A 17328-nucleotide genomic window follows, 5' to 3' on the forward strand; every position below is an offset into this window, starting at 1 on the left:
AATTCACGCTTGTAGTTTTTCTGCGACTCCTCCCACTCCCAAATTTACTACTCCCACCACTCCATTACAGGTATGAATTCTTTCTGACACTGCCCCATAGGTCACTGGATATGCTTCACTCCATACTCCAGCTTTTTATTTTTCTTTCTGTACTTCAGTTTATGTGGTTTCTATTGTTTTGTCTTCAAGCTCACTGGTCTTTTCTGATACAGTATCAAATCTGCCCTTAAGCTGGTCAAGTAAATCTTTTATTTCATATATTTCTCAGCTCTAGAAGTTTCACTTTGGTCCTTTTAAAAATCTCTTTTCTCATTCTTCACACTTGCCTTTAAATCCTTGAGCGTACTTACAATAGCTATTTAAATTTCGTTACTGCTATCTCTATCACCTCTCTTATTTCCATGTCTGTCTCTATGAACAGATTTTTCTCTGGGCTACAGAATAATGGGCTACATTATTCTGCTGTTTCTTTGCATGCCATAAAGTAATTCTGGATTGGATTACAGATATTATAAAAATATATTGTTGAATATCTGAATTTTGTTTTCTTTCTTTAAAACATGTTCAGTTTTCTTTTAAATATATTCAGACAAGCAGAGAGCCAAATTATGAATAAGCTCCCACTCACAATTGTCTCAAAGAGAATAAAATACCCAGGAATACAGCTAACAAGGGAAGTGAAGGACCTCTTCATGGAACTACAAACCACTGCTCCAAGAAATCAGAGAGAACACAAGCAGATGGAAAAACATTCCATGCTCATGAAAGAATCATTGTAATGAAAATGACCATATTGCCCCAAACAATTTATAGATTCAATTCTATTCCCATTAAACCATTGATATTCTTCACAGAAATTTGAAGAAAAAAAAAAAAAAACTATTTTAAAATTCATATGGAACCAAAAAAGAGCTTAGTCAGGACATTCCTAAGAAAAAGAACAAAGCTGAAGGCATCACACTACCCAACTTCAAACTATACTATTAATAGCAAAAAAAATTGCAATTTTTTTTTTTTGCTATTAATAGTATACAAAAAAAAGCTAATGTACAAAAACATCTTAACGACTGATTTTTTTTAAAATAGCCAATAAAAAACAGACAAAGGACATAAAAATGCTATTCACTCAATAAAATAAACTTGATCTCACTCAAAAATTAATAAAACAAAAATTGAAATAAGATTTTATATTTACTTATCTGATAAATAAAAGTAAACCATATTTTCAAAAGGTTACATTAAGAGCGATTCTCAAACACTTATTAAAGAAATGTTAACTGGCATATCCTCTCTCTAGAAGGCAGTACTTATCAACAGAAAAAAATGTATATAATTATTTGATCCACTATTTCTACCAAAGTCATACCAACACGTGTATGTATACATACACACCATTCCCAACATACAAAGGATACCTCCTCTAATATTTTTTGATAGTATTAAAATCTAGAATAATCTAATAGTTCACTAATACAGAATTAAAGTTACAATATTTTCATAAACATTATATTATGAAGCTCTTAAAAAGAATGAGAAATATATATAAAGTGTTGATATAGAATAATTTTTGAGATGTATTGCTAAATGATGTAAAATGTCAATACTGTTAGACTGAATATCAAAATTTGGATTTTGATCTAAACTATATGCTGTCTGCAAAAGAAGCACTATAGTTAAAAAAATGATTTCAGTGAAGCTGAAAATAAATGGAAAGAAAAGATAAACCATGAAAACAGTAAGCATAAGAAAGGTAGAGCAGCTACATTAATATCTGATAAACTTCAAGACAAAAACATTACCAGAGATGAAGACACACGGAAATAATAAAAGGCTCATGTTATCAGAAAACATATACTAAATGTCTAAGTATTTAAAAGTAAAGCTTCATCAAAATGCATGAAGCAAAAAATTGACAGAAATAAAGAAGAGACAATACCACAACCATACCTGGGATATTTTAACACTTCATTTCAGGAATGTATAAAACAATTATACCAAAAAAAAAAAAAACCAGGAAAGATATACATGATCCAAACACCATAACCTAATTGATAAATATATATAGAATGATACACCCAACAACTGCAGAATACACGTATTCTTATCAAGTGTATATACCAAAAAAGACTATATGCTGAGCTACAAACAAGTTGTAATAAATTTGAAAGGATTCAAATTGTATTTTTTATGATCATAATTAAATTAGAAATCAAAACAATAAGATATCTAAAAAACAGCTTAAAATTTGGCAATTAAACCACACAATTATATAACTAATGAAACAAAGATGAAATTCTACAGAAAATGAGAAAATATTTTGAACTGAATGATAACAAAAAAACAACATATCAAAATTCTGGGATGCAGCTAAAGCAGTCCCTGCAGGGAAATTTATAGCTTTATAGGAAAACAGTCATTTATGGAGGGAAAAAGAGAGAAAGCTGTAAGATCAGTGAAGAAAGGTATAACCTAGAGTTCCAATGTAAGAAACTAGAGAGCAAAATTAACTCCAATAAGAAAAGAAAAGGAAATAATAAAAATAAACCAGAAATCAATAAAACCAAAAAGAAGTAAAAAAAAAAAAAAAGAAGTATTTTTCTGAAAAGATTAACAAAATTGACAAATGCCTCATTAAACTTATAAAGAGAAAAGAAAACAATACAAATTACCAGGATCAGGAATGAAAGAATGGTTGTCACTATGGAATCTACAAAGAAGAAAGGTAAAAGAAAGTAATACAAGAACAACTTTACACCAAATTTTCTAATTTAAGTGAAATAGAGAAATTTCTTTAAAATTAAGTAAAACTGATACACGATAAAACAAAATCTGAATATTTATATATGATACATATGTTTATATATATCTTATATATGAATAGGTCATATATAAATATATATATAAATTTTCTTATATATGTATACATATAAATTTATATATATATACACACACACACACACACACACAAATTTGGGCAGGGTGCAGTGGCTCACACCTGTAATCCTAACACACCCTGGAATGCCAGAAAGGGAGGATCACTTGAGCTCAGGAGTTTGGCACCAAACTAGGCAACACAGAGAGATCCCATCTCAACAAAATTGGCTGGACGTGGTGGCACACACCTACAGTCTCAGCTACTTGGTACGCTGAGACGGGAGGGTCACTTAAGCTCGGCAGGTCAAGACTGCAGTGAGCTGTGATTGTGCCACTGTACTCTAGCCTGGGCAACAGAGCAAGAACTTGTCTCCAAACCACCCCTTCCAAACACACACAACACACACATGAAAATTTTAATTTGTTATTAAAAACTTCCCAACAAAAAAAATATCTGGCCCAGGTAGTTGCATTTAGGTCTATCTGTCAAACAGTTAAGAAAGAAGTAACTACAGCACTCCACAAATTACTTCGGAAAACAACTTTAATAATAATACCTCATTTAATAAGACCAGATAACTCTCACTAAGATCTGACAAAGGCATTCTAAAAATAAAATTCCTACCAATATCTATCAAATAGTTTCAAAACGTATTAGGAAACAAAATACAGCAAAATATAAAAAAAAGTATCTGGCAACATTTAACATCCATTCACAGCAAAACAACAACAACAAAATCTCAGTGAAATAGGAATAGAAGGAAATTTCCTCAATCTGATAAAGGGAACTGATGTGACTGATGAAAACTACAACACCATACTTCATTTTTAGAAAAGGAGTATTTCGAAACTTTTATGGAAATCTCAAAGAATGTAAACAATACAGATGGAGACAATTTTTTCAAAACAAGACTGTAAACTAAAAGTTATAAAAGATATATTTGAATATATAAACATTTAAAACTTATGAATCATAAATTATTATAAAGACAACAGACCAACAAGAGTAGAGAGAGGAGAATTCTATAATCTATAAAACACTTTGTAAATTAATCAGAAAAAGGCAAAGAACTCAAGCAAGACTTAGGAATAGACAATTCACAAAAAAGCAAATCTACATGTCCAATAAATTTATGAAAAGGATGTTCAAATTCACTAGTTAGAAAATACAAACAATGATTATACCTGTAGACAGTTAGAGACTCTCACATATTGTTGGTGGAAATGTACTACAGCCTTTCTGGAACACATTTTCGCAATATCTATTAAAGTTAAAAATACATATCCCTTTAATCCAGCAATCCCACATCTGGAAATCTGTCCCACAGATGAAAAAAGGCCTATGTTCTTTGATCTAGCAATTGTATTCTTGAGAACCATTTTCTAAGAAATAAAATTCCTACTACACAAGGACACATATAACAGGATGCTATTCAGCAATGTGTGTGGTAGGAAAATAAGGAAAACAAATACCACTGATATGAAAATTAATGAATAAATTATAGTATAACTATCCTATTTCTCATTCAGTATTCATCACAAAGATTGATTTAGATCTTTATTGGGTGACTTGGAATCATATTTCCATGGAGTATTATTGAGTGAGAAAGATAAGAAGCAGAAAAGCGAGCCATTAAAGTGATAAACCAAACAAACATTACAAAAAAAGCTCTGCTTTTATTTCTGCCTGCTGCATCATATTGTAGAAGATAAATATAAGACAATTAAGATGGGTTGGCTTTCAGTCATCAAGACTGGGCAGGGGCCGGGCGCGGTGGCTCAAGCCTGTAATCCCAGCACTTTGGGAGACCGAGACGGGTGGATCACGAGGTCAAGAGATCGAGACCGTCCTGGTCAACGTGGTGAAACCCCGTCTCTACTAATACAAAAAATTAGCTGGGCATGGTGGTGCGTGCCTGTAATCCCAGCTACTCAGGAGGCTGAGGCAGGAGAATTGCCTGAACCCAGGAGGCGGAGGTTGCGGTAAGCCGTGATCGCGCCATTGCACTCCAGCCTGGGTAACGAGCAAAACTCCGCCTCAAAAAAAAAAAAAAAAAAAGACTGGGCAGGAAGGCCTATGTGTGGGAAATGTGTAGACCCCAGCCAAAATAATAATAATAATAACTTTAAAAAACAGGTAAATAATGCTAAGTGCAGTGGCTCATGCCCATAATCCCAGCACTTTGAGAGGAAGGAGGATCGCTTGAGCCCAGGAATTCGAGGTCTGCCTAGGCAACAAAATAAGATCCCATCTCTGCAAAAAAAATTTTTTTTAATTTTTAAGTATGTGAATAATTATTCATAATATAAAATGCAAGTAAAACGATATATTTGTTTAAATACACACCAAAGAAACTAAATAAAAATGAATCATATAAAATGCTTATAACATGGTCCTTGGAAACCTTTCCACTTTAATCTCAATCTTAACTTAGAAGTTCTGCAATTTAATCTTGATTTTCAAGTTCTTGTCCTCTACATAGACAAAATAAGAGCCTCCAGTCTCTCTTCCTACTGGAATTAAGTTTTAATTATTATCTAGGTAGACAATAATGTCTGATTTTGATGATGATTCTGAAGGAAATATCACAAAATCTGTCACGAAACAAGTACATACACAACATCACTTGGCCATATCCTTCCATGGAGCTTGCTCTGGAACTCCAGCCAGCTGTTTCCTCACCAAGGAGGTAATTTGCACTAAATATAGTGCATGAAATCAGAAATAGTAAAGTTAGATTAATGTTCAGTATTAAATGCTGCTTACATCTCAATGTAAATCTAACCTCAATAAAGTTGTTCACGTCATTTTTAAAAATAACATCACAGATTCACATCACCAGAAAAATAAATGTTCCTAACTTTTACTCTAAAGGCTCTCAGTGCATGAACAACAATCAGATTTTTAGGTAATTTCCAAATTCCAACATTATGATGAACAAATTTTACTAGGAGAAAAAAATGAGCAGAACAAATTTCAGTCAGCATAAATTACTTAAATGCAAGTTCAAATATGTTGATATTATTAAAATATTAATTGTATATCTTTGTATGATTTATAAAGTTGTCCAAAGAAAACATTTCATCTACTTCTAAGTAAAAAAACAATGTTTTCAATTAGAATAAAACAGATTGTAAAGAATGATACTTAAGAGTTCACTTTGAACTTCAATAGTGTAGATGCTATAATAAAAACCCCACAGTCAACATCATTAATTACCTCTTCCTTTATCTTTAATATGACATTCAGCAATAGGAAGTCCTAATTTCTAGGTATACTGTTTTCCATTTTCACTTAGAAGATCAGCAGGTAGTATATAAAAAGAAAAAGAGGGGGATGTACTTTGGCTCTATTCTAGCACTAAATGGAAACAAATAAGCAAAGAAAAGAAACAAATATTCCATACTGGTGAGGAAGAGAAATCTAGACTGAGAGAAATGCGTAGTAAAAACTGCAATGAAGACAGTTAACTTGTTTCAAAATAAAGGACATATTTTAAAAATTGGAAAATGTTTTAAAGAAACAAATGTATGCATATACACAGAAGAAAACAAAGATTATATATAGAGAGAAAAACAATGTAAGTCTTCAAAATACACGGGTGTAGGTCATTAGAAATTTCTAAGACTAAAAGGTCAAAATAATTCTTCCAGAATAAGAATATCCACATAAAGTTACCTTTTCAAATTCACCATTGCCCAAGGAATCCCAGTAGGTGTGTTAAAGGCAGGAAGGAGTTTCTCAGCCAATTGCACTGCTTTAATCTTGAATATCTGAGATTTAAAACATGGAATATTCATGAATTATAGCCACCAGTAAGCATTTACTTATTGCGCTCTCTCTCTCATAATATACATAGTACAAGGTACTGGGTACATGAAAGTACAAGGTAGGAAAAAGCGTCTCATTGGTACCATGCAGCATATGGCAATGAGAGAATCTGTTTGCAAACTGGATACTAAGGAAAGAAAGCTAACCATGCAAAGCCCTGAAACTACAATTAATTGAAAAGCAAGGACTTAGTTTTGGTGTTGATATTCTCTCTATTTTCAGCTGGCAAAAACTTTAAGAGGAAACATTAGGCTATGGACTTTTCATCCAAGGTAAACAAGTTTAGTCCAAAATATAAGCAAAAGAAAGAGGTAACTCAATTTGGATAAATGCCCTTAAACTACTATGAACATATTATGTCTCAAAATTTTCCATCAAGGTTTAACCATATTATAAAAAAGAAAAGAAAACATTTGAGTTCACATGTTAAATTTACTTTGAGAGTTATAAATGCTTCATTGTGGCCGGGTGCGGTGGCTCACGGCTGTAATCTCAGCACTTTGGGGGGCCGAGGTAGGTGGATCACGAGGTCAGGAGTTCGAGCCCAATCTGGCCAACATAGTGAAACCCCATCTCTACTAAAAATACAAAAATTAGCTGGGCATGGTGTTGGGTGCCTGTAACGCCAGCTACTTGGGAGGCTGAGGCAGGAGAATTGTGTAAACCCAGGAGGCAGCGGTTGCAGTGAGCCAAGATTGCACCATTGCACTGAAGCCTGGGCAACAGTGAGAGACTCTTGTCTCTAAGTAAATAAATGCTTCATTTTTCAGTCCCAACTGCTGCTTTTCTGGTATCCAAAAACAATAAATTTCCTAAATACAGTGGTATCCAAACTTTTAAAATCATGTAGACGGTAAAATTTCTACTATTTTCTTAACATGCAGTATTATGAAGATGTATATAGTAAAATTTCTACTATTTTCTTAGCATACCCAATAGATAAGTGTGTGTACTTAACTTTAGAAACCACTGACTTACAGATTCCAAATTGTGACTGGGTCATAATGTTCTATTAGAAAAAGTAGCACCCTCTCCTATATGCATCAAGCCTAGCCCCTCCTCTCAAATGGTCTCCAAATTGAATGGCTACTTAAAGCTCCAACTTTTCACTGCAGCCAAATAATTTGAAAAAATAGTATTAGATTCTTCTAATAATATAATAAGTAGTTGAAGATCTGGAATAAGTCAAAATTTTGAGTTGAGATTATAACAAAGCATACCAACACTACTGGGGATAGAAAACATTAGAGAGAAATATGTACAAGTAGATAAGGAAATACCATAGAGGTAATGTATCTCCATTACCTCTGTGTCTTCACCCCCTCCTTCATGCACTCTCTTCCATTCACTCTGTCCCTCATTAAGATGTTCCAAAGTTCCCTCAGTAAGGCAAAACCTACTTAGCAGAACTTTTAATTAGATACACTCACACATCTACAATTTATCATTTCCTTCAGTATCTACTTTAACATCAAAACCCCAAAGAAAACCATTATAATTTAAGGTGAAAGTTGCATAATTTTCTCATATTCATCTCAATTAGGAAAAGCAAATGTAAAATCAGTTCTCTCTTTAATATTTTTTGCATGTTAGTAAAGACAAGTTACCTTATACAGCAAAAAGTATTGCTTATTTACCATGAAGACAAAGGAATCAACTTTCTTATCTAATAACTAATATTAATACTACATATTTGTTAATCACACATTTTTGCATCACATCTTTTCTAAATATAAACTAAAATTTAAAGTGATAAAATGACCTACAAATATAAACTTTTTGTAAATAGAAAGCATGCTCAATTCATTTCCAGAATAAACCAATAACATATTGTCTAATTTTCAGCTAAAAATCTTGTCATTAATAGCAATTAACATATATAATAAACAGTTATAGTAGACAGGTCTAAAAGAAAACAATACCGTAATATCATTGAGAAAAATTATCTTACATAGTATATAAATCTTAATTTGTTCACAAATATATAAACTCTTTAATAACGTATTTTAGGTTTATCTTCCCTATTTTCAGAAAAATATTTTGGTAGGCAATAGCAACAGCAAATTTAAAACCAATTAGTTTTCAGTATGCAATGCAGGCAAACCATACAAAATCCAAAAAGTATCAAAAGTAAAAATTAAGCCTCTTTTTCAGTTCTGTCCCTCAACCACACAATTCCTTTTACAACACAACCATCTATTAGCTTCTTTGTATTTTGTGCCAAATCAGTTCCATGGTACACATGGTAGCTAGTTGTCACATAAAATCCTCATTCCCAAACCCTCCTAAAAATAGAATTTCTGTTGCAATTTACACACACTCAGAGTCTCTCTCTCTAACACAGAATATCATACATTCTGAACTTGCTTCTTTAACTTACTGTTTCGTACCTTGAAGAGCTTTCCAAATCAGCCTACAAAGGATTACCATCTCGTTCTCTTTGGTGGCTGCAGAGTTTCCTCTTTTATGGATATACTATAATTTATTTACTCAGTCCTCTATTGATGGACATGTAATTTGTTTCTACAGTATATGGCTATGTAAAATGAATTCCAGAAGTGGATTTGTTGTTTCAATCAGTAGAAACATTTGTAAATTTAGTAAATTACTGCCAATTTGCCCTTCGTATGTGTTTTGCTAATTTATACTTCTACCAGCAATTTGAGTGGCTGTTTGATGTTATCTTTGTTGGCACAAAAGTTATCAAACTGTTGACTACTACCAATCTGATAGTAGAAAAGGATACTCCATTGTCATAACTCTCATTTCTTTTATTATGAATGTGGCAGGTACTCAAAATCCATTCAAATCCTCTTTCAAGTATTGCAGAGAATGGAAAATTATAGGTAACATTTGCCAGAGTCCACTCCAGCTAAAGGTCTAGATAGGACCAAAGCACGCCAATTATAAACAAGTATGTGACATTTAGAGGGAAGAATTGAGCACATTGGAGCAGTGGTCACATGATGGGAGACCGCTTGTCTTGTAAGCACTGTGGTGGAGGTATTTGATTCTTCTGTGGTAGCTCTAACAGAACTTCTAGTGACTGGTCTCCGGCTTCATAGATACTTAGGGGTAATGAAGACAACAGAACTGGTACTCATCAGCTATATGGTATGCTTAAGCACTTCTGCAGGGATCCAAGTGTGTAACAAAAGTATCTGATTTCCTAACTTTCCCAAAGACTGTCAGCTAGTCAGTACCCTCTAATAAATCACTAGCTAAAATGGATTCTGGTTCCTGCAACTAGGACTGTTGACTGATAAAATGATGAAAGTAAATAATTTGCAGGTTCAAGAGTCTTAAAAGTACTTAAAAGAAGACTTCCAAGCATTTCATTTATAGAAAAAACTTTTATGTATTCAGTGTATGTAAAATGTTGAGCCTTCCAGATATTTTTATCAGAATAAATTATAAGTAATAGAACTATGTTAAAACCAGTCCTAGGTTTAGAAGAATTAAAAGAACTGACCCTAGGTTCAGAAGAACTGGAAGAAATAAAATTTAACAGACACAATGTGGCAAGATTATGAAGAGCTTTAAAGTATAAGTAATGACCCTAGGTTCAGAAGAACTGGAAGAAATAAAATTTAACAGACACAATGTGGCAAGATTATGAAGAGCTTTAAAGTATAAGTAATGAAAATGAGGTTGGGCATGGTGGCTCACGCCTGTCATCCCAGCACTTTGGGAGGCCAAGGTGGGTGGGTCATTTGAGGCCAGAGGTTTGAGACCAGCCTGGCCAACATGGTGAAATCTGTCTCTACTAAAAACACAAAAATTTAGCCAGGTGTGAAGGTGTGCACCTGTAGTCCCAGCTACTCAGGAGGCTGTGGCCGGAGAATCACTTGAACCCGGGAGGCAGAGGTTACAGTGAACCAAGATAGTACCACTGCACTCCAGCCTGGGCAACAAAGCGAGACTCTGTCTCTCAAAAACAAACAAACAAAAAAAAACAGTTAAGACAGCACAATAGGTAACACAGAACCACTGTAGATTCTTGAGAGATGTGACATTAGAATCTATATATGCTTCTTATGCTTGTTTTCTTTATTAGAGTATTTAAATTACTAAGGTAATATGTTCACAGCCTATTCTCAATCTAGCAGTCAATGTGGGAGTGTTATATAGAAGTCAACAGTTTAGAACCCTCAAATGGCTCCGTATCTCACTGAGAGTAAAAGCCACAGTCCTTAGAAAGGGTATATACCTATATCAAAGATGTACCCCCATTACCTTCTGTGGCTTCAACCCCTCCTTCATGTACTCTCCTTCATTCACTCTGTCCCTCATGCACTCTACATCAGCTCCACTGGCCTCTTCTGTTGTTCTCTAAGGATGCTAGGTATGTTTTTGTTTCACCATCTTTTCATTTGCTATGCCTAGTAAATGTCCTTACAAAAATATCCTCACCCTCTGATCTCCTTCAGGTCTTCACACAAATGCTACCTTTTAACGGACTCCCTAACCATCCTATTTGAAATTTAAAATCGCTTTTGCCCCATCCCGCTTTATTTTTCTCCTTGGTGCTTATCCTAATAGTGTATGTTCCATCATGTATAATGAGAGAGATACGTACTAAGAAATGCATCATTAAGCAATTTTGTCATTGGGCAAACATCATAGGATATACTTACACAAACCTAGATGGTAATGCCCACCATACATCTAGGTTACATGGTATAGCCTGTGACTCCTATACTACAAACCTATATAACAGGTTACTGTATTGAATGTTGCAGGTAATTTTAATACAATGGTAAGTATTTGTTTACCTAAACATATCTAAACATAGAAAAATTACAGTAAAAATACAGAATACCAGATTAAAAATGGTACATCTGTACAGGGCACTGACCATGAATGAAACTTGCAGGACTGGAAATTCTCTGGTGAGTCAGGGAATAAGTGGTGAGTGACCTATTCCCTGAAGGAAAAGATATTCCTTATCCTTCAAAACAGTAAATTAACCTTGCCTTACTGTAACCTTACTATATAAACTTTTTCATTTTTTTAACTTTTTGACTTTTATAGTAACACTTAGCTTAAAAACACAAATATATTTTACAGCTGTACGAAATATCTTCTTTCTTTATATCCTGATTCTATAAGCTACTTTCCATCAAATTTTTTTTTTTTTACTTTTTAAACTTTTTTGTAAAAAACTAAGACAGAAACACAAAAAGCCTAGGCCCACACAGGATAAGGATCATTAAAACATCACTAGGAAATAAGAATTTTACACTTCTATTATAATTTCATGGAACCATCATCATATCCATTGTTGAGAAACACAGTTATGTGGTACACGACTGTATACGTGTATCCATACACACTCTCTCATATATCCATTTTATTTATTGCCTATTTCCCCCACAGTAAAGTCATAGGGGTACAGGAATTTGTTTGTTTCAAACACTTAAAACAGTGTCTAGCATATAGCAGATGCTCAACAAGTATTGAATAAATCAAGACAAAAGACGCAAAGATTTAAAATAAACAAATTATCTCCTCCCATTTCCATACCAACTTTACTCCCCTAATAATTCACATTAACATACAAGTTTTAAGAACTTTTTAATATGGTCTACAAAAATGTTGGAACAATGATGATGATGCTGATGACAAACATATTAACTCATTTAATCCTCACAACAAGCCAGTGAGATGAGTATTAATTTTGCCCCCATTTTACAGAGTAGAAAACATACAAAATGAATAAGTAATGTATTTCTCAAGGTCATACAGCTAGTTAAGTGGTTAGTCTGAATTTAAACCCAGGCAGTCCAGCTCTAGAGTCCAGTTCTTCACCACACACACACAACACACACACATACACATGCACGCGTGCACACACACTCCTACACCTTGCATTATCGAATCTTAATTTTTATAGTTAATATTTAAATTTCTCAAAAATATTTTATTGATCGATGTGTATACCTCTTTGTATTTATCTTGTATCTTCCCTCTTGAATGACAGTTTGACTAATATAAAATTCTGGGTGGTAGCTATTTTATCTCAGGAGTTTAAAGATATTATTCTAATGTCTTCTGACATCTATTGCTACTGAGAACTCCACTGTCAGCTGTCATTCTTTTTTAAGTAATCGCCCCCTTCTCTTTCTTAGCTTTTCATATTTCTTCTTTGTTCTTCATTATCTTTTCACATATTATCATTTGTTCCATTAAACTCATCTGAGACTTCTACCAAATATTCTCTGAAACCTCTCAATCTATTTTCATCTCAATTCTTTTGCTTATTTTCCCTCTTTGAGTCTACACTACATTCTGGATGAATTTTTCAGTGTCACCATGAGCATGAGTACTCTTAAAGGCTAGATGGCTGTTCCTCAGGACCAAGTGAATGTCACTGCAAAACTGAGGGTTAACACGAAGAGACAGAAACACATTCACACACATCTCCTTCTCAAAATGAACCTGCAAATAATAATTTTAAAACTCATAATGAAATCTAAGATTTTATCATACTTGCAAGCTAGTAAGTCAGCCTGCCACAATTTCATAAATGTTGGCAGAAGACACAAGACTACTGGGTCAGAGATGAAAGGCTTTATTATTTACAGAAAAGTAGCAGCCAAAGCTTCAAGTTCATTTGCATTGATTGTACATGCCCCACCTCTACCCCAATTGTGCTGGGATGATGCACAGGGCCCATGATGAATGCCTATACACACAGTGGGTTACAATATAGAACATTCAGTTTGGGGTATCTCTTCTACAGTTAGCAAAAGTAAGCCTGGATAAAAGTAAAATTTATCCAGGGCAAGATATTACCTCATTCCTATAAGCACAATTCTGACCATCTGGGTAAAGAGCAGTCAGGGACTTGCATTCCTGGTACATCCAGCAAAAGCGTGCACACATGCTCAGGCTCCCATGTTGGATTGCTTTTCTAACCCTTCACATCAGCAAAGGGAGTCCCTTCCTATAGCAGCAGCTGGATCCATTTGGAAGTTGTTCCAATACTTGTAGAACCAACTTTACACCCTTAAAGGCATCAGTTACCATCACCTACCCCAAAGACATCAGCACCAGCAATAACCTGCTAGCCCACTTTCATCAGAGGTGTGAGTTTCAGCTTTGGATATCACTTTCTCTTAAAGTTTCTAAGTTTTACTAATTAAAACCTCTTCCCCATATTATATCAACCCTGTTTGCTTCCTGTAGGAGCCACCTCTATGATACCTATAGATATTCTTTTTTTTTTTTTTTTTTTGAGACGGCGTTTCGCTCTTATTACCCAGGCTGGAGTGCAATGGTGCAATCTCGGCTCACTGCAACCTCCGCCTCCTGGGTTCAAGCAATTCTCCTGCCTCAGCCTCCCGAGTAGCTGGGATTACAGGCGTGCGCCACCATGCCCAGCTAATTTTTGTATTTTTAGTAGAGACAGGGTTTCACTATGTTGACCAGGATGGTCTCGATCTGTTGACCTCGTGATCTACCCACCTCGCCTCCCAAAGTGCTGGGATTATAGGCGTGAGCCACCACCCGGCTGATATTCTTTTTAAACTAGCATTTACCCAGTTAACAACTTTACACCTAGTTAATCTTTATATTAAATTTTCTCTGTTCAAGTAACTAGATGGATTGTCTCTTGCCTAGACTTCTGAAAAATAAATAATCCATATCTTATCTATTACAAAATATTTGCTTAGTTTAAAAAATAGGAAAATTAAAAAATAAAAAAGCTTAAATCATAAACAGTTCCTCTATCTTGAACAAAACACTGTTAATGTTTTTATGTATTTCCATCCCTTTTCTCTATTCATAACATACAATTAAGTAGCTGAATTTTTATTTCATGTTTGGCTGCTACTGACATAATAATACAAGTTACTCTTCCAGTTTTACCAAATGGTCTAATTTACTGTATCCATATCCTTTCCTTTCTATTCACTCCTCAACCTATTCCAACACGGCTTTTGCTGCCATCACTTCACTGAAATAGATCTTGCTAAGGACTGACCACACATGTGACCAGAAGTATTTTCAGTTATTATTGACAAGTTCTTCCTTAAAATACATTCTTACTTTGTGTTCAATAATCTATAATCTCCCTGCTTCCTTCACTAGTTTATCCTCCTTTGTCTGGCCTTTGATGTTGTATTTCTTGGGGCATGACTCTAGGCCCCTTTCTCTCCCTATCCAAAATTGTCTCTCTGGACATTTGAATTATCAGCTACCCAGCAACTGACTCCCAAATTTATATCTATAGTCAATACTTACCCACTGAGCACCAGACCCATTACATCTCTCTACTACTTATTTTTGCTTAAATATAACAAAATCTCCTCAAACTCAAAATACCTAAAATTAACTCATAATCTTCTCCCTCTAATCTAGTATTCTTAAAGTGTTTGCGATTTAATAACTATCCTACCATCAATCTACCACCAAAAACAGAAACCTGAGAGACAAAATCCATTCCTTCTGTCTTATATCACCCTCCAAACATCACCCAATCCTTTTAAATTTATCTTTCAAATACCCTGAAATCATTTCTATCTCTCATCTCCATAACACCATCTTAGTCCAAGTTGCCATTATTTCTTGGCCAAAATACTGTGATGACTAGCTGACTAAATGAACACGGACACACACACACACAAAGCTGTAACCAACTATTGGTCTATAACTTGCTTTAGTCACTGAATATATCAAGTACATTTTTCCTAGTTAAAATATATCAGTTTAGGTTATAGTTGAACATTATCCTACGGTAACAGATACATCAATTTGTTCAGTCACTTTCCTATGGATGAATATTCAGGTCTTTTTCAGATGTTTGCTACCACAAACGGCACTGCAATAAAATATCCTTTTAAGTATACCCTTGTGTATCTACTTTGTTGCTTCTAGATAATAGATTCTTAGAAGTGGGTCAGAGTATTTTAAATTTTAAATATTTACTTCACACAGCCAAATTATTTTCTGAAAAGATAGTATTCATTTATATTCCAACAGTTTATCACACATTTGTTAAAATGCAAAGTATACATTTAATTACATATTATACATACAACATAGTTACATTTTATTGTATATAAACTAACCTCAATAGGGTCTTGAAAGTCTCTTCCAGGAAAAGAATGTGGACGTGTGAGAGCCTATTACAGGCAGAAAATCATGATATAACTCTATAAACATATAGGGAGATAAAACAATTGTGGTCTAAATAAATAGTTTCACAATACTGTGGTTTAATGTAAGTGTAAAGTCCAGAGAATCTTAGGAAATAGTAAGTAGATCCCTCAGATGATCTTTTACAGCTTTTGACCTCTTTAGAAAGTACTCCCTCTACTTTCTATGGAAACTGTCATTCTATCTGACAAACAAGAAACTCCATTCCATCTTTTACCTTAAAGCTGCTGCAAATGCCATAGAATCGCGTTTCCAGGCCTCCTCTGCAACTAAGGTAGTAAGCAACACGCCTTTGTTTTGTTATTCAGGAATATGCAAATTAGGCTGTAAGGGGAAGTTAGAGACCAGAGATGGTGAGGACTCCATTTAGCCATTCAGCCAATAGGTAGTGTCAAGTTCATCTGGTTTCCAGAAATTTTTAAGGATAGTATCCAGTATCAGCTGGGCCATCAGTGCAAACTGCAACGTGTGTGCAGTAATGACTACAATGAATCAGTATTGTGATGACATTCCTGGCTACACAGAATTTAGAAAAAAAGAAGTAAAACTGCCATTAATTGCCGACAAAATGACTGTATCTCAAAAATCAAAAGGAATCTAGCAAAAAACCCATACAAGCAAATACGAACAAGGTATTTTTCTTGCTTTCTTGCAATGCTAAGATTTTCAGTACAATGCTAAATGTAAATGGTGAAAATGGAACACCTCCCTTTATTCCAGATACTTGGGTAAAAACATTCTAATATTTTATCATTAACACATAGTTTGCTGTAGAGTTTTCATAGGTGTCCCTTATCAGAATGAAAAATAATTACCTTCTAGTACAAGCTGAGTAGCCCTTATCCAAAATGCTTAGAATCAGAAATGTTTCCAATTTGGGATTTTTTTAAATTTTGAATTATTTGCATTACACCAGTTTAGTATCTCTAATCTGAAATCAGAAACACTCCAATGAGCATTTCCCTTGCACTCCCTGATGGTGTTAAAAAAGTTTAGGATTTTGGAGCAGTTCAGGTTTTTGGATTGGGAATAATCATGCTGTACTAGTTTACTGAGAGATTTTAATTATGAATGGGTGTTCCACCTTGTCAAATGCTTTTACTAAATTTATTGCAATAATTATATAATTTTTCTCACTTATTCTGTTAATATGATTAATTACATTAACTGCTTTTTCAAATGTTTGACTCTGCTTTCCTAAGATAAAAGAAACTTTTTCATGATATATTCTTTTATATTACATACATAAAAAGTTGCAAAACTAGCTAAGCTTTACAAATATTAATAGTTTGTTCAGGATTCTTGTTAATGTATTCCAAAGGTATACTGGTCTGTAATTTCATCTTGCTATACTGCCTTTCAGGCTATGATGTTAGTGATAGCTGGCCTCTAAAGAAGAGTTGTAAAATGTTCCCTCTTCCTCTGTGGAAGAATGACATTTATTCCTTATTTGATAT

The 17328-nt window shown here is 34.0% G+C and overlaps 1 protein-coding gene across 3 annotated transcripts in view; it reads right to left on the reverse strand.

Moving 5' to 3' along the window:
- Nucleotides 1-17328, reverse strand: part of MAN1A2 (mannosidase alpha class 1A member 2) — a 164466-nt gene that overhangs the window by 86321 nt on the left and 60817 nt on the right. For all 3 annotated transcript variants that reach the window (XM_012458861.2, XM_012458863.2, XM_012458862.2), the window contains exon 6: nt 6554-6648. In XM_012458861.2, the coding sequence (XP_012314284.1) occupies nt 6554-6648 (95 nt within the window). The remainder of the gene's footprint in view (nt 1-6553; nt 6649-17328) is intronic.

This window comes from Aotus nancymaae, unplaced genomic scaffold, assembly GCF_030222135.1.
Source record: "Aotus nancymaae isolate 86718 unplaced genomic scaffold, 86718_ANA_hifiasm-v0.15.2.pri h1tg000007l, whole genome shotgun sequence".
Classification (NCBI taxonomy): domain Eukaryota; kingdom Metazoa; phylum Chordata; class Mammalia; order Primates; family Aotidae; genus Aotus; species Aotus nancymaae.